Genomic DNA, 23128 nt, shown 5'->3' with positions numbered 1-23128 from the left:
TGATAGCCTAATTATGGCTTAGACCATCACTTTTTTTATTGTTCCATATTCAAACATTAGTGGTCAAATTCTTCCTGAATTAAAATGATTTAAAGCATATCTTAATTTCCTTTGATACCAACCAGAGCAGAACGGGTTTCTCCGCTCAGGCTTGTTTTCTGGCTTTCGGGGGTTTGGTTGCTTCAGCACAGCCTTTGATTTTTCTATTCACTGTATCTTTGGGGATTTTTATTGTGGGTTTGTTTGGTTTGGATTTTGGGGATTTTTTGGGGATGGGGTGAGAGGAGGGGCGGAAGTGAGAAATTTGTGTTTCTGGGCTACAAAATAGAAGAAAGCAAGCCAGAGTTTTTTCAAGCTGTCTTCATCAAAACTTTGCAAAGGGTAGAGGTTAGGGAGAGCCTGGAGAGGACAGAGACTGCACAACATTGTTCAACTCTAGGGACTAGTAAGATGGAGACCATTTCTTGGTGTTCTGGGTACTTGTGAGAGTGAGTCACTGTCTTCAGCGTGCTTAATGCCATCATTATATGGTTTATGGATTTTGCCCCTGCCTTCAGCTAAACCTGTGGATAAGTCCCTTGATTATCATTTCCTTTTGTCAATCTGTGGTTGTGTCTCTTCAATTTAAGAGTAGTACACTTGATTCCTGCTTGTAAGCTCCCCCCTCTCCTCTGATCTGCATCTGATCCACTTTCTGGGGAGAGGCCAGGTGTCTGAAACTGTGAGTTTAGCTGCTGAAAGAGGACTTTCCAAGCATTGAGCATCTCTTCCAAGCACACACTTTTTTCCACTGTGGAAGTTTCCCTTGATCAAATTGGTTCCCCTATGCTGGGGAGTGTGCTTCCTCTGTGCGCAGCACCAGTCACCTCTGGAGTCAGCACATGTGGAGCCCACTCCTGCCTTTTCCAACCAATTGCCTGCTGTCCTGCTAGAATTAATATTAGCAGAGGAAGAGAGCTTTTCAATCAAAGCTTCAATTAAGTTTCTGATCTAGAATTCAAGATGATTTGAGGAAAGAGTCCTTGGCCTGACAGAAAAATAATTTTGCTGGAATCTCTGAAATTAATCCACCAGTTAAGGTAAGGCAATGGATGCACAGAGCCACTTCACTGTTCCTAAGGGTACAAAAGTACCAGTTAATTTCCAGCCTTTCAGAAGAAAAGCTATCAGGTGATTAGAGAGGTCCTTTTTTGGGGTCAGGAGTAAATAAACTAAATTTAATTATCTTTTCCGTCTCAAATCTCAGCAGCTGGCTCTTGCCAAGCAGGCACTGCTGTCTACTGTCAGCAGCCTTGGAAGTGCCAGTCCACCAAGCCAGTCACTCTAACAGCTGCGTTACTCTAATGCTTGGTGTACTCCCATGAGCTCCTAGCAGTAGAGGGTTGCGTGATTTGCATATGCTCAGTTCGTAGGGCCCACTCGGTTAATTCAGTTTTATTTGTTATTATCCACAGTTCAGATATATGTGCAAAAACCAGTAAGAGATTAACTTCCAACAAAATACTCAGCTTGGAAACAGTGCCCATTCTGGTCGTGTCAATGTCTGATTATAAACTGTTGAAACAAGTCTGCCACACAGGGTTTCTGCACATGTATAGTTCTTTTGAAATATAATATTCTCAAAAAAATATACAAATTAAGGGGCTGTTAGTCTTGATCTGCTCCTTTAGAGGCCAGCAAGTCATAACATCTGAGAAGCAGGCTCTTCACTTTTTGCTTCCTGAGATAAAATTGCAGATAAACATCACAGCAGACAAAAGTATTTCCTTCATGTGACATTATTAATAGTTCACGACCCATCATGAAGGAGGACAAGGGGTAAACATTCCATTCAGCTCTATGTAGGTCAAATCACCTCCTGGTCCAAGTTCTGTTTCTCATAGGCAGAGAGTGTCTCTACCTATAGACTGAAACCAAAACATTACAGGTCCCAAACTGGTCTTCAGGTGATAAAGAGTTTCAGTCCAGTAACTGACTTAAAGATTAAAATATCAGCACATGAATGTACTGCACAGCTTACCAGAAAGAAATGTGTATGTAAAAAGGTAAGGTCCTTTATACATACGCTAGCGCAAGCATATGCATATGCTTTAAGGGAATGCTAGTGCTTATGGAAAATATGTCATTGATAGCTCTGGAAGTTGATATATCACAGTTACATTTCCTGGTTTGTTTTTAAACTCTTAACCTGGGCTTATATGGATGTTTTTGTTGTACTTCTAAAACCTGCTTGTTTTTCAAGACTTTTTGCAGACAACTAGCTCTTCCAGGGTAAGGTACAGTAATTTTTTTTGTGAGACACTGGTAATATTTCCCAATTTTATGAAGGCCATTTTATGTAGATTTAATTTAGAGTGCGCTCATATTGATAATTAAGGTAATTGTATGGGAATCTCTTTCCCAGTGATGGATTAGAGCAATACTTTGCACAGCAATAAGAAACCCTAGAAGGCTGTATTGTAACTGATTACTGCACACCTGTAGCATTTGATATGTAGTTCACTTGACAGCTGTACTCTTTCTACACAGAAGCTCAGCATTTTAAAAAATAGATGCCTAAAATTAGAATAGTAACTCCCCGTTTAGTTCCAAGCTTCAGCTGGCTCCAGGGAAATAGACTGTATAGAAAAAGTAGATTCAGGCCTTCAGGCTCCAATTAAAGACCCTAATCTGATAAACAGTGATTATGAAAACTCTGAAAGATGGGGAAGGGAACAGCTTTCACTGCTGGTATATGAAAGACTTGATATCAAGACTTGAGACTGTGGGTTCAGGGTTATAAACACAAGATGTAAAAATAGGATGGCAAAACCTCAAGGAAAATAGCCAGGATGGGTTGCTAACCTGGCAACTGTTAGTTCAGGGACCTGATGATACTGTGTTATGAAGTGGTCCTTAAATGTGGGCCTAACCCTTTTGGTTCTGGATGTTTGTTTTTTTTTCAGCTTCTCTTTCTGTTCAGCGCAGTTATAACTTGGTGGCTCCCAATTCAACCAGTATTGTATAAACTCCTGACCTTACTACCATGCACTTGTGTGAACAAATAAAATCTCAAAGAACCCTTCCAAATTTATGAGATCCACCATATCAGATGAGTATTTCACAATTTTAAGCATTTTGAGACAGTTGAGGTCAGTGAGGAATTTGACATCATCAATTTGGAAACCTGGTTGGAGCTTAAAACACAGTAATAACAGGGCCATTCTTGTTCCTGTAAGTAATAGGCGTGCTGTCAGCATTATAAGATGCATTGTGGTTTTATCAGAGAACCATGATCTCACAGAGCTTCGTGAGTTATTCAGTCAGTGTAATTGCTGTAAGACTGGCAGATGCAGATGTTTGCCCTTTACATGAAAGAATAACAAAGATAGTCTTGAGCTGCTCACTTGTAAGGAGAAGGGATGATGTGAATATTCCCTGGTCAGCTCCATTTTTCATATATATATATATATATATATGAAAAATATGTGTGGAAGTTGGGAAGTGTCTCTGTAAAGGAGGTATATATTTGTGGAGAGGACAGGGAGATGGAGAGATGCTGAGACAGATGTGCCACTGTGATGCCTTAGGAATGGTTGAAAGAATTGTGGATGAAAACCCTTGTAGATGTTCGCCAGAGTGTTGGAAAAGTTCCAGGTGCTGCCATTTTCCTGATTAGTTCATAACTAACTCCATACAAATGCAACAAATTTTTGGTTGACCCTTTACATCATGAGTTCATGATCTCATTGATCACTATTCGTTATTCTTATGACACAGAAACTAATTCTAAATGGGAAGAAAAATGCACAGAGAATACCTTCAGAATTAGGGAAAAGAAAACCAGCTTTCAGGAAAATGCAAGGAATATGGGTGTCTTACAAACTTTAATAATGTTTGTACGTAGCATTTTTTGCCTGGAGCATAACTTAGTGGTATACATTGTTGTATCAAGTGGAGAACTGGATCAACTGCAAATGCAAAATAAGTCCAAAGGAGAATATTCTCTAAATCTTCCATGAGTCTGTTTGTTTGAGGAGGAAAAAAACATAAATGAGAAGAGGCAGACAGTGTAGCCTTTTTTGTTTTAATACAGTTTTCTTTTTTACTTGTGTGGTTTGTAGGTTATGGAGGCTTTATGCATGTCTTGAAATTCCTCTCTGCCAGAATTACTGCTGAACCAAAGCCTGTTTTGACCATACTAACTATTCTTTACTGAAATAATTCATTTACTGGCATCAGTAGTTTAAATATTACTATTTGCAAATAGTCCTGAACTGATTTTGTGTCCCTGTTGCTTCTAACTTAATGGTTCACCCTGTTTTGTTTTCCATTTGAGCTATCGGTTGCTTAACAGGAATGTTTTATTTGTGTTTATTTAGAAAGTGTGATGGTCAGTGCCAGCTCTCCCATGCCAGCGCAACATGTACTGTCCTTTAAGCCAAACAGGCATAGCTTAATGGCTAACAAAGTGGTACTGTCATGAATATTTCCATTAATGTCTCTGCAGGTAGAGCAGCAGCAATTGGAAAGTCAAGCTCAAGAAAAAAACAATAGCATCCTTGGGGTCTTAAAAACTCATAACAAAAAATGTAAATAGGGGAAAGGATAAAAATTTTGTATTGGTAGCTACCCTCGCACCAACAAATAATTAGCAGGAGGTTTTAGGTAGCTTTTTGTCTAACATAGGGCGGCCATAACTGCCCCCTCCCTGACATGCTTTCCTTCCATTTCTAACTCCATTGCATTTCCTTTTCTGGGGACTCATGTTGTTTTCTCTTCCACCTTCTCTCTTTCCATCCCACTGCATGCTTCTTTACTTGGTCTGACCTCAGAGAGGAGGAAGAGTATGAAGAGGAGGAAGAAGAACAGCCAGTCACAGAACCCAATACTGAGGATGAGGGGGAGGAAGAGGCCTCTAGGCAGGTCAAAGCCAGGTACCGGGGTTCAGCATTGTCCCTCCACCTTTCCCTTGGGCTCTGGCATGAACTCACCAGCACCGTGTGCAGCAGCATCTGCCTTTCACTCACGTTCCTATGTCACCTGTTAAGGCCCACCCCACAAGGATATATTTCTGCAATTTCAAGCTTTGTTGGTGTGTTTGTTCATGGAAAAATGTTTAATTATATAGGTTCCATGCAGTAAGAATCATCTCCAGTCACTTCCTTTGTACAAAATGAGTAATGCTTACAAATCGTAAAAGATTTAGTTGAAAGCAGGACTTCTAAGCATGAATTAAGTTTGTCTTTTCAGTTAAGGCAATGGTGAAACTGGAACCTCTTTGCTGAGGTAGTTATTTGGTTTCTTAGGTTTGTGTCCCTAGATTCTTGATACCACCTTATTAACAATAGCTGTCACTATGAAGAAAAGTGACATTTTTTTGAATGCTGCCTATGATTTTTATCAATTTTGTTCATGTTTTAATAGGAAAAAATTACTTTTAGGGAAAGCTGATAGATACATATATATCATTTTATACATACCTGCCTATTTGTGTATATAAGGATATAAACAAACCACCTCTCAAAAAAGTATTCTAATGTAAAATTTTCCACTTATTTCTGAGGTATATATGGATTTGGCATCTGGCAACTTTATCCTAATAAATTGGAAGAAAGAACATATTTTCTTTCTTCCAGACAGCCGCTTGATTTAGGTTAAATTGTTTGGCTTTGCAACTCGGCAAATGAAACTGGATTTTTTTCTTTTAAATAAACCGCATTCATGCAGACGCTGTACAGCATGGAGGGGAGAAAGGAAACTGTTTAATGTGCAAATTCCAAAGAAAATACTGTACTGTTGTTATTAGTGTCTTCCAGTCTGCAAATCTTGCCAATGGCTGCCTGAAATTTTGAAATTAAGTGATAATTTCCTCAAAACCGATTCTTAACAGTCAAAGCTAAGGCAGACCTTATTATTAGATCACATGAACATACTAAAATACTGTTTAAAAAAAAAAAACAACAAGGAAGAGTTGTATAAAGGGTGTGATGTGCTTTTAGCTTATTGATCTTTTAAAACAATAGTCACTTCGAGATAAGTGGGTGATATTCCCATCGCTTTTCTAAATACTCCTTTCATTATCACTATAGAATAACAGAAATGATCTGCACCCTGGTTGTTTGTGTTAGATGCTGTCAGGATTGGTAGGACTAACCTGGCTTCAGTGACTCCTGTACACCACAGCTGGTGCAATATAGGAAGGTTTCCAGATTGCCCATGGTGTTTCTGTTCTGAGAATGATTACCTGGTATATACCTGATGAATAAATTCATAATATCCTCATGTGTATAACATGTATTATGTTTTTGTTGCGTACGCTGTGCCAAACCCACAGTCCTCAGATAAGGGCCATGCTTTGCATGCCTGTAGATGGATTGCAGAGGTGAGAATGAAATCAGCCACCTGTGAGTGATCCAGCCCAGAGCCCATTCACAGCATTTATGCTGGAGATGCTAGTGAAAATAGATATCTCAGAGTTCAGATCCCATGGCTTTTCACGTGCCTTGCTGCTTCTGTCACTCACCAGTACCTGCCTTCACTAGAGCAAAGCAGATGTGTTTTCTGTTGCACTTGATGCTGCTCTTCAAGTCAGTAACGATGCTGACACTCAGAGAAATTAGTGTGTTCATACCTAGACAAATGATCTGGTAAGGCATTGCTTTTGAAATAATCCTAAACCTTAATTTTGCCAGAACAATGCTGATTGAGTATTTTTTTATTTTCATCTTTGGTGGATGAGCGTTTTTAGTAAAAATATCAGCTCACAGGGAGGATGATAATCAGATATCTGGCCTTCAAGAGGCAGACATGCAGATTGTATCTTGAAGCATCTATACTCTGTGGACCATGTTCTCCAGCGTGTTGAAACTGCTTTGAACTGCTCTGGCAATGCTTACAACCTAACTTGAAATACTTGAAAAGCATTCAGAAAGTGGTTGTGAAAAGGTCCATGAAAATTAGTTCTGAAGCCCGTGGGTTAAATCCCTTCTTTCTCTTTAAGCTGAATTGCTTCCATTCCTCAGTATTTCCATCTCCAAGAAGAATCCCACTGGCATACAAAGATGTGAGTTTTCTTTACTTAAAAAGAGATGATTGTCTAAATTTTGGAAGCTTTTGTTTCTCTGACTCTCCTTGACTTTAGGGTTTTTCCTCCAAGTGGTACTGTCTATTGATCTCTCTTTTCCCCATTTTTGTCTCCCTCCCTTCCCTTTCTCACAATGTTTTCCTCCTGCAGTGGGGTCCCAGGTGCGTGGGAGGCTGTGAATGAAAACCTCTCACGGTGTTCTGATTCTTCAGCCATCTCCAGTGCCATTTCTCCAGCTGAGAGGCCTCCCTCCTGCTCTAGAGCAAAGAGCTCTCCTAGCAGCTCCTCTTCTGTGCCTGACTCATCTGTCTCTCATCATAATTCTGTCCTTTCATCACCACCTTCACCTGCAGCAGCATTGCTAAGTTCTTCCCAAAATTCATCAGCATCCATTACTCCAAAGGCATCTCCAACGGTGGAGAAATTACCTTATGTACCACATACTCCTTTTCACCTCTTCTCGTATGACTTTGAAGAGACTCCAGCATCTGTGAAGGAAAAGGAAGCAGAAGTGATGAGGGAAAACAGGTAGATTTCATACAGCTGACATTAATTTTTAGATAAATGAATAACACCTTTCAAGAGTTTTATAGTGGTAATAATGCACTCTGTGTTGTATTATTTCCAGAACATACTGTATTAGTTTTAGTCCTGTAAGCCTGTATTTTAACATGATCGATATTCTCCCCTTGCCTTTGTTGCCTTCATTTCATTTTACTCCTCTTAAAGGTCTACAGTTAATATGTATTCTGGCTTCCTTTATACAGCAGTAGATAAATAACCTGTGATTTGGAAGATCACAGAAACGACCGCCATTTTGCTCTCATTTACAGCAATGTAATTTGCAGGCATTATTTCATGAAAATTAATGGGGCTTTTCTGCTATAAAACCAAAAGAGATCAGATCAGCAGTTGGAATTCAGGGGTGAAATCCTGGCTTCAAAGACTGAACTGCCAGATCCCGAATTTGTTGTTAGATTAGAGTGCATATCCCTGTCATGTGCAATTTCAACTCATGCTTGTAATAAAAGAAGTAGATTAAACCCTATAAAGAGAATACAGCACTCAGAATAGACAGTTTTCACTCCACAACATATGCTCAGTTCTATGATGCTAAAGAATAACCTTAAAAAGAGGTTGATGATTTTTAGCTGTCTTTCCCAATGGTCAGAGCTTTTTGAATTACGTGCTGAAAAGGTACACGTATATTATGAGTGTATTTATTTCTTCCTCTCTCCAGCAGTCCTTCTGAATTTCTGCATGTGAACAAACATTTTTATTCCTCTGATCCTTTTAATTTTTGATCTTTCTCTTCTAATAGGTGTGTGTTTTGTGCCTTTTTTTCTTTTTGCTGGAAAGCCTGTAAATCCAAGTAGATGTTGGCAAGGAACTTAGTTCACACATCTTGCCTTACCTGCAGCTTGAATGCTGGGTTTCCTCTAAATTTACATTTTCCTACATTAGTGCAATTTTCCCTTAGGCCTCCACAGTCATTTATTGCTCTCATTGCTCTTTATATTTTTTAGAGTAGATTTCTAAATGTCTCGTGTTCCTGCAATAGCTCCTGTTCCTGCAATATTTAGTATTTCTGCAGTGATGTTTTTTCAACTCTGCCCATCCTTGTGCTTCCAGTTACCACACAGGATCGAGGGCATGGTGTGGGGGAGGATTGTGCTGGGGTTATCTGGAGAAACAGGAGAGCAAAGCTTGCACAATTTAGGCAGTAATGTGTTCATAAAAGAGGCAAATGCCTGGGGTTTCCTCAGAGTGAAGTGTCCTGGGACAAGGCCATTGCATCTGCATCGGTTTGTGAGACAAGAAGGGAAAGTGGAAGCGACAACCCTTACCAGAGGAAGGTTAGAAAGATAAACATTGTGTACAGGATACTGACTTACCTGGTGTGCTTATTTTGCCTTGCTACTCTTCCAGCATTTCTCTCCCTCTAAATTTGATATTTAGTGATGGAATGTCCAGGCTAGTCCCTCTGAGTTTGATTTTGTTAATACTTGTAGTCTGAGTCCATAGAAGTTATGTTCTCTCCATTTGAATGAAAGTTATCTTTGGACTAATTGAAATCAGTCTGAAAAAGGACTCTTTCTTCTGAAAAGGCTGTTTCAGCTTTTTCATGGGGAAGAGGAGAAGAAAGGCAAATGTAATGGTTGATAAGGTTTCCTTTCATTTGATTGAAATGGAAATCGAGGTTTCTGTTAGTGTCAGGAACATACCAAATGAACTCAGAGTTGTTGTCAGGACAGCAGAGTTTTCTCATCGCTCACTCAGTACTGGCATAGCCAGAATACAGAAGACCCGTGCCAGGTCTGTGCTACTAGAGGAACCCCATGCTGTCCATCTACGCAGCCTTCCACAAGGCCACTAGACAGTGGGGCTTGGAGGGCAGGAATGCCAGGAGGGCAATTATTTCCTGCAAAATTCCTTTTGTAGCTCAGAAATGTGCATATTAGTGTTTGTTTTTTTTCCAAAATTGTTCTTCTGTTCCTGGGCAGCCAACATGGTGTCTCAAAAACAGATGGTGGTGGTAAGGTGTTTTCTAAAACCTGAACCAGGAATTGCTGCTGAAGGCAACGTGTTCTCTAAAGGCTGATTGCTTCCATTATAAAACCCCCTAACTGAAATCTGCTTTGATTTTAACACGGGCCTTGGCAGGCAGCAATGCTGTTGTACCCTAAGGAATGAAGCTTGAAACTTTGAATGAATTTTTGCATGGCTAGATGAGTGTGCTAAATGGAGCTGAAGGAAACTAACCAGCCTTTTCAAAGAAATTTGCTGGCTGAAGTTACTGAGTGCTGATGTGTATGAGAAAAGAAGCAGCTGAGAAAAGATACAGTGAAGGAAGGTATATTATGTCTTGTGAGTTATAATCAGAAAAATTATGTTGCTCCTTTTCCTGAAGTGAATTTTGATGTTTGGGTAAGTTGGCCTTGCAGAGTACTCACCTACAGAGCATCATATGCTGTCCATGTGTAAAACAGTATCATCTGAATATCGTGTGAATAGAAAAGTTAACATTTTACCAAATCAGGAATCTCTCTTGACTTGCTATTTAAGTACGATGGTTAAAAGTCACAGCAAAGCAACATGACTGCCATTTCTATTCAGTACAGTAGCCAGGGTGAAAACACTGATACAAGGGACTCCAGAGAGGTGGTCATTCCAGGAGCTGTGGAAACAATTTCTCTTTGATAAGCAAGCTTAAAGTCAAGAAGACTAGGGTGTTTTTTTTTTAATGGAGGGAATGGCTTCCAGAAGTATGCCTTTTTAACCATGGTGGTAATTTTTTACAGATATTGTAAGAAATGGCGCATAAGATACGAAATACTGGGGGAGGGGAAAGAAAATATTGACTGCTTTAATTAAAAAGAATGTGGATGCTTTCCCTTTATAATGCAAACATTGTCATACAATGGGCGTCCATGTTCAGATCATGTCTAGGGAATACTGCTGTTTTCCTTAATTTCACTACCTGTGAATGCTGCTGACTTGGACTGGTTTGATCCCTTTTCTAATAGCTGGGTATTGGCTCCCAAAGCAGCTAATAATTTTGAGTAACAGAGGAGTGATTTAATTATTCCTGTTCTGAGTTGTCAATTGAGACGACCATTATAATCTCTCATTATTTTCCATACCAATAGCTCACTATGTGAATTAGGTATGTCTGTGACATAGTAGATACTAAAGTGAGATGATAGGTTGCATATTCTGAAGCTGGGATTAAAGCAATATTTTCAGAAGGTGGAGGTGTAAGAAATTCTGGGGTATGGAATCACTGCCATCCCCTAACAAGAGGATTTACTGTTGCATATCTGCTTGCTGATGGATTCTTTCTGTCTCTCCCTTTCTCCTACCTTCCTTCCCATTTTTTCAGATACAATAGCTATGGCAGCAGCTCTTACTCTTCTCCACGACCTTACTCTGGTGTGAGTGCCCCTGCAACACCCACTTCTCGTTATGGGACAACTCTTTCACCGCCTCAAGAGACCAAAACTGACAGGTTTGTAAATTAGTCAGTGTTTTCATATGTTTCTTTATATACAGGAGAGAAGTGTTCTGAATGTTTATTGGAAATATCTTCTAGCCAGATCTTTTCTAACATTGGAAAGAAAATGGACAAAAATCTAGATGTGTTCATGGTCCCACTCAAGCCTTTCTCTGACTTGATGTTAAAGGCTGGATGTTTTTCTGCCCCACTTCTGCTTCTTTCACTTCAATCAGTAAAACAGAGTTGCTTCACATGTACGCTGTTCTAAGTATTAAAAGGTGACTTAAAGCACATTTTATTTCTTTCCATTAAAAAATAAATAAATTCAGACAGATCAATTTTCACTTCTATCATCTTAAATCAGCTACAAAATCTTAGAAATGTGCTTAGCTCAGAATTTCCTAGGCCATAATTTTGTCCTTCCTTGAAAATACATGACGCATCTAATTGCATTTTGTCAAGGGCAAAACGTTTCTTGCTGTAAATAAGGCAAACTCACAGTAATCCAGCAGCTATCAGCTCAGTGATAACTGGTTTTAGGGAAAACCAAAACAAAATAAACAGCAACACACACAAAAACATACAAAAAGTGGGGGGGCAGGGGGAGGGACACACACCACATCAACAGCAAAAAAGTAGTATTTAGAAGGATCAGAATACTCTTTTGAATCATGTAAGGTGCTAGTGATAGACGATAGGAAAATGTTACGGATACATGAAAGAAATTCTTGACAAGAGATTTGGACCATCAGAAATGAACTCAGTGTTACAACTTGAAAGTAGATGATGGCTTCAAAGGATGTCATGCTGAGTTTAAGGAGGAAAGGTAAAATTTTTTAGTTAAATAATTTAATATAATAACTTAATTAAATAATTTCCAGTTAGACCAGATGGGCTTTGGATTGTTTGTTCCTGACTTGGCCTCTAATTCATAAAAATGCCGTCTCCCACCCTTTTTTTTACAACTGAAGGCTTTTGCAGGATCCTTTCTCTATATTACAGTTAATTTTTATTCTTTATTATTATTATTATTTCTACATGTTTACAGAACATACGTCTATATGTGCTTGTGTGTGTATGTATATGTTTGAGCCTACCTAATGCCTCACATTCTTTCCAGTCTACTACTCATTGTAGACTATTCCAGCATGCTTGTATTTGTAGCCATGAGGTATTGATTTAATCCCTTTTTTTCAAGTGGGTAATTACATTAAGTTTATCTTTGGATAAAGGCATTGTTTTTCATTTGCTCATCTTCTTAGAATAACTTGCCTCGGTTTGTCTCTCCTTATCTGAGTTACATTATTGCATAGTGAAACCATAATAAAAAACTCATTTCAACCTCTTTTACCTCATCAAATTAGATGCAAGATAAGCAAGGCTTTAAAGTATCCTGCTGCTTTTGAAGTTTTAGGTTTCCAAGCCCCTGCTATCTTAGGCTTCTGATTGCTGCTGCAGCAAAGAAACCCCAAAGTGGTCAAACATTGATCAAATGTTTGCTAAAGATCATTGGGCCTGTCCTGCAAGAGATTGATCTTTCTAGCCCTGCTCCAGTAAAGGAAGCAAGCTTTCATTGCAGCATGTGCGTAAGTGTGTTGCTGCTTTGGAGCCAGAATGCTTGGCCTCACAGGATGAAGCTGAGCTGTAACATTCACAGGTTCGTGGAAAGTCAGGCCACAAGGGAGCTCTGTAATCAGCTGTTGTGGGTCTCACAGAAGCTAAATGAAAGACCCCGTACCTTCTTGTATTTTCAAGTGGCAGTTCATGGATTCTCCAGGAAAACATTCCTGTGTTCAACACCACTGCTAGAAAAAGATTTCGTATTTTGAGGCCAGTTTGTCTAGCAGCACCTTCAAGCCATTACACCTACTCCTGCTTTACTCTGTGAGACTGGAAAGAGCTCTACCTTTAACTATGAGACCTCTCATACGTTTCAAGTGTCTGAAAGCTGTGCTCAGAGTTGAATCTTTTTCCTTCCTTCAGGTCACGTTTGCCACTTTCCACCTCACATGATTAGAAATCTGCACTCTTGTTTAAATGTGCAGCTTGCTGTTCATGGTAGTTTAACTTACCAGGATTTCTGAATATTTGTATTTGGGGGATGTTACAGCCCAATGCTTTTTGTACATTAGTCTCTGAGATGAAATATGTGTGTATGCCACAGGCATGTTGCCTGCAGAATAGATGCAGTTCTTGAAAGTTAATCCATTTTACAGGTTCAGATGCCCTTTTGCATCAAGTCTTGGTCTTGTTCTTTCTGAGTACGCCGCCATTGCTGTTGTATAGTTCAGCAGGCTCTAATGGAGTGACTGCTTTGAAGGGCAGAAGACTGCTTTTATTTCATCGTCCTGAAAGACATGCATTGCAGAAATGCTACGCATAGATCAGCAGATAGTTTTTGCTCATTGGAGTAGGCTGTGTAGTGCATGATGCAATGCTTGGCACTAATTAGTAAGTGGAAAGTATTGTGGAAGTTTTCACAGTCTTTTTTTAACGGTGTTTCCCTTAGATTATGTAAACATTATTTCCTACCTCCTCATGGTAAAAATTTACATGGATTCAAACACAAAAAATAGTTAAAAGTGGGGAGGAAGACACTTGATAAGAAGCAGATGCATATACATGGTTAGCTCCAAGGTGTGTTTTCTGGTTTCAGTAAACGATTACAGTTATCCAAGCCTCTGCAGAAAGATTCCTGTCTTTTATCATGCAGGGAACGGCTTCAGATGCAGTTCCTGGTACTGTTTATCTGACCTTCGAGAATGAAGAGGAAGGAAGAAGCATCATTTAGAGCAATGCCCAGCAAAATGATTCATGCTCCACTCAGTTACCCTGACAGGCCTTTCAAACCTCTTGGCTGCATTTTGCTTATGTAAACAAGAGGTAGAACTTAGGTGGAAAGAAGCAGCATGGTTGACATTTTGATGTTCATACTTTTAAAACCTTCTTTGGCTCAGATCAGTAGGGAATCCAAAAGCAGTATAATTGAGTGCAAAGTAACTAGACTTTATTCTTTGAAATCCACATAATGTATATATTTCTGATTGTACAGCAGAAGAAAAGGCTTACTTGACTGTTCCTTGGTTTCTAAATTCAGCTTCAGCCTTTTGCCAACTTCTTGCAATACTGTTGTGTTCTCTCATTTGTCTGGGTCCCCTGTGGAGAGGCATGTTTCTGAAGTGCATATTGCAGCCTTAGGAATCCTGCTGAAGTAGGGCAAATTGCAGGGCACTTTCTGTTCAGCTCTTCATTGGGAGAGAAAAAAAAGGGGTATTGGTTTTCTCATATGTCTCTGCTTGTGGAAGTTGTTCCTAATGCATAAGAAGGATAACCCAGTCCTCCTGTTTTCAACTGCTAAAGACTGCTTTACTGCATAAACACACTGCTCACACTCTTTATGACTTAAATCACTAATTAACTCTCTCCCAGTTCCTAAAGAAGAAATAAAAAATCTATCTCAGTTTCTTAGCCTCATAAATTTTGGCAACAAAGGGGAAGAGCAAGACATGGCTACAGCACACCAGGGAGGAAGAATTTTTCTGTACCTACAAGTTCTTTCCTTGCCTAGGGGAAGAAGGTATTTTAAGACTCTTCCATATTTCCATGGCTTGTGCTCACACATAGACTATTTCTGTTTAGCTGAAGATTGTCTTCTCAGACTCTGAATATAAGATGGTCACTCAAATTGAAAGCTGCAGCCTGGGGCTGTCTGTAGCTGGACAGCAATCTCATTACTTGCAAAGCTTCACACCCCCTCATAGTGTGTTTTTGGTGATGAAGGGTATGCATTGGTGGTCATGGCCATAGTTAGAGGAGACCCTGAAGGGGTCTAACTTCTAAGGTAAGAGCTCATGAATTCAGCACCAGCTTTAATTCATTCTGTTGACAGAAAAAAAAATCCTGCTGGTGTTTGCCAAGTTATATTTCTTCAAATGCATTTGCCAGGAGACAGTTCCCAGTGGGCATAATAGTCAAACAGTAGTGCACTTAGCCTTGGTAGAAAAGCTATCTTCTCAGGGCACTGTGTGCCAAGGAAGCAGGATTTCATGGTCACCATTCTCTTACTCTAGCCATTAAATCAAACACCAGAAAGTTCGGCCTGTAAAGATCCACTTCTGGGTCCTTATGGCCAGTCACTGTGAATTTAGTGTCCAGCACTGGCTGGTCCCTCTGGGCTCTCATACCAGAGACAGTGGCCATTTTTAGTTGTAGTGAATGCCAAGCACACCTTTTACTCTGAATGACATAATGAGGAAGAATAGCTTAGTAGTTGATAATGGTGGCCCAGGGCAAAAGCCTCAACTTTACTGCTGAGATTTTTAGAGGAGAAGCGACCTCAGGAATTGCTCGATGATTTACTTTTTGGGAAGCAGTGCTGGCTTACACTGGCTTAGCTGCTTATTGAACTACTGTGCAAACAGTATTCTTGATTGCATATATTTCAACAGAAAGCTTAACCTTATTATGGTTTCTGATTGCAACATGTTGCTGGCTGAACATGCAGTGTGCAGTGCTGATGCTCAGGGGACACCTTAGCCTTGGTTCCATGGGCAGGCTCTGCAAGCCACTTCCAGGTGAACTGTGATTCATATGAGCATGAGAAGCTGTGGGTTGGAGAAAGACAGGAACACAGCGCGAAACCTGTACACATAATGCTGTGAGAGGAGTGTGTATGTGGGAAGTCCTCAGGCATTGCCCTGGCTCTGCACAGCTCTGCCCCACTATAAGCTTTATTTTGTGTAGCCCCTCAGGCCAGTTAAAAGTCTAACATTAATCAATCTTCTCTTGGTCATTCTCAAGTTTCTTTCTCAAAGGAAGCATTAGTCAGTAGTTTTATCTCTCAGTTTTGTGTTTATTTTTGAGAGAAGTTTTGTAAAGATTCCTCAAGTAATGTTTAGTCTGTTTGCAAAATCTTATATCAACACACTTTTGAATTTGCCGTGTCACATAGGGAGACATAACACACAGAGTTTCTTTAACTGTGAAAAGCAATATGGCTCTTGGCAACTTTGCCTCCTCTTTTGTCTCTTTCTAAGTTTGAAAGTGGATTTATTTTGTTAAAGCCAAGAGGCATTTAGAGTTACTTAAGGCCTGAGTAGGAACTGCTGACTGTTGTTCCTTCTCTGTAACATTCCTATGACTGAAGGGGCAGGAGCACTTTGGAAAATGGGCAATTAAGGTTATTAATGGTTCTGACCCTTGCAATATTAAAGAAAATCCTGAATATTAACATTATGACCTAAAGGGATTTCCTCTCATAAGTCATGCTAATTTTTTTATAGCTCCTAAAAATATTCATTTGTATTTTGTATTCTTGCTATAGATATCCATTTCATAGAATCATAGAATAGTTAGGGTTGGAAGGGACCTTAAGATCATCTAGTTCCAACCCCCCTGCCATGGGCAGGGACACCTCACACTAAACCATCTCACCCAAGGCTTCGTCCAACCTGGTCTTGAACACTGCCAGGGACAGAGCATTCACAGCCTCCCTTGGCAACCTATTCCAGTGCCTCACCGCTCTAACAGGAAAGAATTTCCTCCTTCTATGCAATCTAAACTTCCCCTGTTTAAGTTTCCACGCTGCCTTCTCTTCTCCAGGCTGAACAGCCCCAACTTCCTCAGCCTGTCTTCATACAGGAGGTGCTCCAGTCCCCTGATCATCCTCGTGGCCAGCCTCTGGACTTGTTCCAACAATTCCATGTCCTTTTTATGTTGAGCACACCAGAACTGCACACAATACTCCAGGTGAGGTCTCACAAGAGCAGAGTAGAGGGGCAGGATCACCTCTTTCGACCTGCTGGTCACGCTCCTTTTGATGCAGCCCAGGATACGGTTGGCTTTCTGAGCTGCGAGCGCACACTGCCGGCTCATGTTCATTTTCTCATCAACCAACACCCCCAAGTCCTTCTCCAGAGGGCTGCTCTGAATCTCTTCTCTGCCCAACCTGCAAACTTTAAAAATTCGAGGAAAGCACAGCAACAAAAGAAGAGTATTTCAGAGTTAACATGAATGAAGAACGTTTGAATTTGATGATTACAATTTTGCTGAACAAAGTGGCTTTGAGTAAGATGAAATATTTTCTTCAATTTCTACAAGATCAGAGTAATTCAGGTCACACATTCCCCATCACATTATATAGTCTGTGACGGGTGTATTGCCAGAAAGCTACAAACACTTGCAAAAAAAGTGCAACATATTTTGTGTCTCCCTGATCTTGTGCTTTTAATAATGATTACTAATTCACTGCTGTGTTAAATGCATTAGATGAGGCTAGCTGAATTTTGATTGAGAAATGTTTTGGCCTACAATCAATGTTTTGGCTTCCCCCCAGGTCCTAATGCCATGGTGTGGAACTATATTCACAAATCTCCAGAATTAGACATGTTCTTCTCATGTGTTTTCTTTCTGGAATGAGTGTAATAACATAGCTTGTTTGGCATTTTCTGGTTTTAACAGCAGGCAGAAGAAAGCTTTTTTTAATATTTTTATATTAGCAGTCCATTGTTAATAGCTTTATGTTCTCTGCAAGACTAAAAATAGTAGTCAGAGTAATCATCCTTCTGGATTGTATTTGTGGAATTGAACAAATGGCTGATATTACCAGCTGGTAACATATGACACCAGCATTAAAATGCTGGCATGTATTAGCTGTAATGCAGTCTTGTGAATGATAACTCTATTATGTTTTCATTGAGCATACTCTTTTCTGTTAAAATTTCTTACCAGCTTTGATTCAATGCCAGATTTTTTTTTTTAGCCTTTTCATTGCTTACCCATTGTAAAATGCAGCCTGTGGCAATAAGACTTAAATATTCCTGAGGTCTGAAGGTACTGTCACTTTTAACAGCATCAAAACACCAAAATTACCTGAAGGCTCAGGTCAGGCCTTCCCACCAGCTGATTTGGCCATTTGCAATTCAAGTATGAGTTCAGCAAAAAGGAATGTTTAAGCATTATTGCCAGGGGAATAAAAAGACAAAAAATCAGATTTTGAAGGCAAACCAAACATAGACAAATCCCTTTTCAAATTGTTTAGAGTATTGAAAGAACACCTCTTACCACTTGCTTTTCATTTTGGCTGTTTTACAGGTTTGAAAGTGACACCGTTTCCTCCAGATTTAGTTTATACACAAGTAGAAAATTAAGGATAGAATTTGCTAGATACTGAAATCTGCTCATTTACATATGCAGTTCACATTAAAAAGAGTATTGATGCACCCAAATACCAGTTGAGTTAGAGTCTGATAGTAACAGTGAAGCTGTGAGTTTATGAGGTTTCGCAAAGCAGTCTCAGCAGTTGGTGTGAGGTGAGGTCTTCACCAAGGGTAGATGTGTCCGGTCGCATGGGCAGGGTCTAACCACTAAGCAAGCACTAACTCAGCAATAGAAGTTCTGTTTCTGTGCCTGTCCTTTTCTAAATGTGACTGAAAACCTGACTGACTATTGGTGTTCTAAGAAGTCAGTGCCACACAAGGATTCAGTTCTGTCTGTTCAATTATGACTGGTTTTAACAGAACTTTCTTGCAGCTTTGAATGTTAGTTCTGACCATTTCATGCAATAAACTGTTGTATACAATTTGGCAGTCCAGAACTGTGGGCAAAGTAGTTGGATCAGGTATGTGTGTGCCCGCTGCACTATAGCTTGTAACTCAGCTGAAATATGGTTTCATAAAGTAACCAGTGGGAAATACCAAGTTTTACCTAATTATTATTGGTTTGATTAGTTCCCAAGAGGTGGCAAACTAATACGGTGCATGGATATTTATTTCAGTTTCTTAGACATTGGCTTGTTTTCTGGCTATGTGGCTGTGGAAATTTCATTTAGATAGTGAGGCTGCTGTTCATACATCTGCAAATTTTAGCCAAGTGAGCAATGTTAGCCAAACGGCTAGATCACACCTCCAAACAAGGTGGTTTGGCACGTGGAGACATTATACTACTGGTCAGGTTAGAATCCTGTCTGCAGGATTGACCTGCACATCTCCATGTGGTTCCCCTGTAATCCCTTGGATAAGAATGTGTATTTACTGTGGAACTCCAGAAAGCTTAGCCAGAGCTGAAGGTTTCCAACCTGCTAGATGCTGTGCAGAATTGAAGTCACTCATTTGGTCTCTCAGCATCACCCCATCCTTCCCCTTAATTTTCCTTCAGGTTTTATTATGTCATAACTTCCTTTGACTCCAAATGGAGCTTGCAGACTTCAGGTAAGCTGGATAGGATGGGTCAGGATGGATAGGAAGTTAAATAAACAGAACAGGTATGAGGGGCCTTCTTTCTGCCATATCTTCTAGTTTATTCTCAAGAGTCTTCATGTGAAGGCACTATCTAGTTTTCCCCTTCCAAGAGCAATTTCTGATGATATATTCAACCTTATGGATGCGGATTTTCATGCTACCACAGGGATGGAGCTCTAGCTTTTGACTCTTAAGTACAGCAGTGCTACTGTTTCTGCCAAGAGCTTTCTCTTGCAACATGCACTAAAAGGTCAAAAGTTAAAATAAATGTAAAATATGTTCAAGGGAATATTCACCACACGTACTTGACTGTCGGGCTTCAGGATTTTTTTTTCTTGCTTTTCTTAGTGCTGAGACTTATGGATTTTTATGGGTTTGAGTGTGATCCAGCATTGATACTGTAGCTCTGGAGGAGTGCCAGAAGGGAGGCTTACAGAATATCAAGTTTTATACCATCTTATGTAATGTTTATGCGGGTGGGATATGACATATTGAAATTCAGTTTATTGAAATTATTGAAATTATATTCATACTGCCTTACTGCCAGTGGGGCTGAAATAGCTATGTTCTGTGGCATTCCTGCTTGCACAGACATAGACACTCGGGAAAGACAGGTTTGCATTAATGTTTTTGTCTTCTCCAGCACTTATTTTCACTGGTGAACTGGTGCCATTACACTAAGTGACTACATTGTGCAGTCATAGGCATGTAAATAAATAAGGGAAAGGGTCTGAGTTCTTAAAAATAACAAAAAATTATTCAGGTTTGTGTTGCTGGTTTGGGAACCTTCCTTTAGACTGGATTTAGTTTATTTTCAGAAAAGGCAATATTTCTCTTATTAATCCTTTCATTGCAAAACTCATGTTACAGCAATGCACAGAAACCGCTCTGCATGAGATTGATTTTATCAATCTAATTCAATCAGTGTGGATACATTTACATCTGTATAAAGCTACCCTGTACAATGCAGTTTTTTCCTGTCTAAGAGACAGAAAGAAAGACATGTTTACTCTGAGGTCACTTAGTTGCCATGTGAGAGCTTGGTGGTACAATAACACCGTGTTTGGGGAAAGAGAGAAGCCACTCTCCTAGCCAAAGAAGTGCTTGCAGTAAAAAGTCAAGACCAAACTGTAAGTGAATAAAAATGTAGCTTTTTAAAAGTGTATTTGCTACTTGAACCTATTTAATCTCAAAGAAAAAAATAATCTACATATTTGAGAAGCCTTTACTATAAAGGCTACCATTTCTGACCAAAATAAAGTTCCACTTTTTTTTGACTGGGCATTTACTCATCTTCTCTCATGCATCTTAACAGCCTCCTGAACAGCAGCTGGAAGTCTGTTATACATTGCTGATAGGAACACTGAGCCTTTTTCATTATAGTTTTCTACCAGGGAGCATCCAGTTTATAGTTATGGTCGGAGGACTGCACAGAAACTACCTTTTCAGACTAATTCTTGCTCAGCTGTAACACAGGTGGCAGTAAACTTTCTGTTCGGTGTGGACAGAATTGAGTGGGTCTAAATGGCAAAAAAAGCCCACAGAAATATAGGCTAGACAGCAGATTAGTCTTTCTTTTAGCTTTTCAGTTAATGGCATTACACTACACAGTAAGAAAAAATAATGAGACAATATTGCAGTTGAAATAGGCTGAAGAATTCTTACATGTACTTTATTTGTTTGTCAGAAATTTAGCAATTTAATAAACCTACCCTATCTGTCATTCTTAAGCTCACCACAGTATCTCAAATCAGTTCAAAAGAAGACACTTAGCCAGTGCTTTGAAGCATCCAGACATAAATATTGCTATGTCATTCTGTTGGTTGGGATTATGTTACATGCTGAATAATTGCTACTAATTTTTTGGCAGTATAATCAATAAAAGTGACACTGAGAAATCCGATCTTCCTTCTCTACAGGCCAGCTTTGGGTGGTCTTCTTACATCATCTTTTCGGCTGCACCAGGAGTCCTTGGCAGCAGAAAGAGAAAGACGACGGAAGGAGAGAGAAGAAAGGTTGCAAAGGATAGAACGTGAAGAAAGAAACAAGTTCAAGTAGGAACCAAATTTGCTGTCAGTCTGTTGCTTTAATGTGTGATGGATTTTAAATCATTGAGACATCCAATCGGAAAATTATTGAATTGATGAATAGTTTGTGTGTCTCTTTAGATACTTTTCTTGATCTAAGTATCTTAAGAACCGATACACTGAACACATTATGATAAACCAGCATTTAGTAAACCAGCAATTTCTTTGAGGACAGCTTTGTGTTTGCCAGTTATACTATGTGGGTATCTGCAGACGCCAGGTTTTATTAGCTAGGGTACTCCTCAGAGTAAATCTCAGTGAGGCACAGGGTTTGAAGACAAAAGAGTGGGAGAAAGATATTTAAAAGGGAGGAAGGGACAACACTGAGCCAACTTTTTGGGTTCTGCAAAGTAAAACTGTTTTGCTGTCTTGGGATGTATGGTAGTGCTTTTAAACTACTTTTTCTCACTTTTCTGAACATGCATCTTTTCTTCCTGGAAACAGCAACTGATGGAAGGCAGTTATCAAAATCAGTGCTCAAGTTGTGGCCAGACAAAGGCCCCAGCTGAATATAGGATTCTCCATTTTCACATCTGAGAATACGTTGTGTGCTGTGGAATCCCAGGGTATGCTGCCTGAGGATAGTAAGAGACAAGCCCGCTCCTCCTGATAAATCCGTGCCTGAAAATCCCTTCACAGCCGTTAACAAAGACTACTGTGGACTTAGGATAAATAAGGAGCCTGTACCTGAAGTAGTCTGCCTACTGCCTGAAGAGTGTACACTAAGAAAACAGTTTGTTTCCTTATAAACAGGGTGAAAAGTAAACATAGAACAGATAATGTAGTAATCTAAAGAATGGTAGGATAAATGTTTTGTAGCCTCAGAGTTGGTATTTATGGAAAACATGGCACTGGGTTTCATTTGAGCTTCCTTATTAGTATGCAGGATTATTTTCACTGTAATCATCTCTTTGGTAAGAAATGGTCTGTGTCATAGTGAATTTGGAAAAAGGAATAACTTACTAGTGGTTGGTTGGTTGGCTGCTTGAAGGAGATACTCTCCTGGCTCCAGAAGATAGCTAGTTTAGAAGAAAATGAGAGGCAGAGGGAAGGTGGGAGAGCACCATAATAGGATCTTTGGCAGCCAACAGCTGCCCATGTTCTCCTGAAACAAACAATCAGGTCTCAGTCTTAAAGGCTCTTCCAAAAAATCTCCCTCTAAGTGGTATCATCAGGCTGCAGCAGTGTGCCATGGACAGCCAAGATGATCTTTCAGAAAGGAAACTTCCAGACCAAAAAAGCCACCAGGACATTTGGCAGCTTGACCTGTTTGAATAACAGATCTGCACATTTCACTGGAGATTGGGTACAGTAGTTGTTGTGTCACTAAAAGAGATCCCTTAAAGTCAGGAAAAAAAAAATTTTAAATATACAGCTTCATACCATTACTCCCGAGTCAGAAAACGGTTAACTAAATTTCATTACTGTGTTGCATATTTAAGATGACAGTTTTTCAATGCTCAGTGTTTTCATCTTCTACATTTGAGTTCCATGGTCACCCAAACTTATAACTTGCATTTGAGTAGAAGGTCTCTAAAGTCACTAAACTTCACAGACAGACAGCATCCCACAGTTGATTAAACAGTCTGGCAGGAGGAGGAAAAGCCACAGCAGTCATGGGCAGTTTTGCAAGAGTTCTTGGGATTACAGTACTGTATCATAAGTCTGGCTAGAAACCCAGTCTCTGAAGATGTATTTTTTGATTAAAAATAGCACTTGCAATTCACAGCCTTAAAACTCG

General features: G+C 39.7%; 1 protein-coding gene across 13 annotated transcripts in view; it reads left to right on the top strand.

Annotated features, from left to right (window-relative positions):
* The window catches only part of FHOD3 (formin homology 2 domain containing 3), a 373977-nt gene that overhangs the window by 273987 nt on the left and 76862 nt on the right, over window positions 1-23128 (top strand). For 7 of the 13 annotated variants that reach the window (XM_061449106.1, XM_061449097.1, XM_061449098.1 and 4 more), the window contains 4 exons: window positions 4815-4916; window positions 7217-7594; window positions 10950-11075; window positions 21220-21354. In XM_061449106.1, coding sequence (XP_061305090.1) covers window positions 4815-4916; window positions 7217-7594; window positions 10950-11075; window positions 21220-21354 — 741 coding nt within the window. The remainder of the gene's footprint in view (window positions 1-4814; window positions 4917-7216; window positions 7595-10949; window positions 11076-21219; window positions 21355-23128) is intronic. The other 6 variants (XM_061449103.1, XM_061449102.1, XM_061449101.1 and 3 more) reach the window with 3 other exon arrangements.

The sequence above is a fragment of the Pezoporus flaviventris genome, unplaced genomic scaffold (assembly GCF_033815535.1).
Source record: "Pezoporus flaviventris isolate CSIRO_AGI_PZ_B2104156 unplaced genomic scaffold, CSIRO_AGI_Pfla_v1 ptg000007l, whole genome shotgun sequence".
NCBI lineage: Eukaryota > Metazoa > Chordata > Aves > Psittaciformes > Psittacidae > Pezoporus > Pezoporus flaviventris.
The sequence above is the reverse complement of the archived record's forward strand: the minus strand, read 5'-3'. Positions and strand labels throughout refer to the sequence as shown.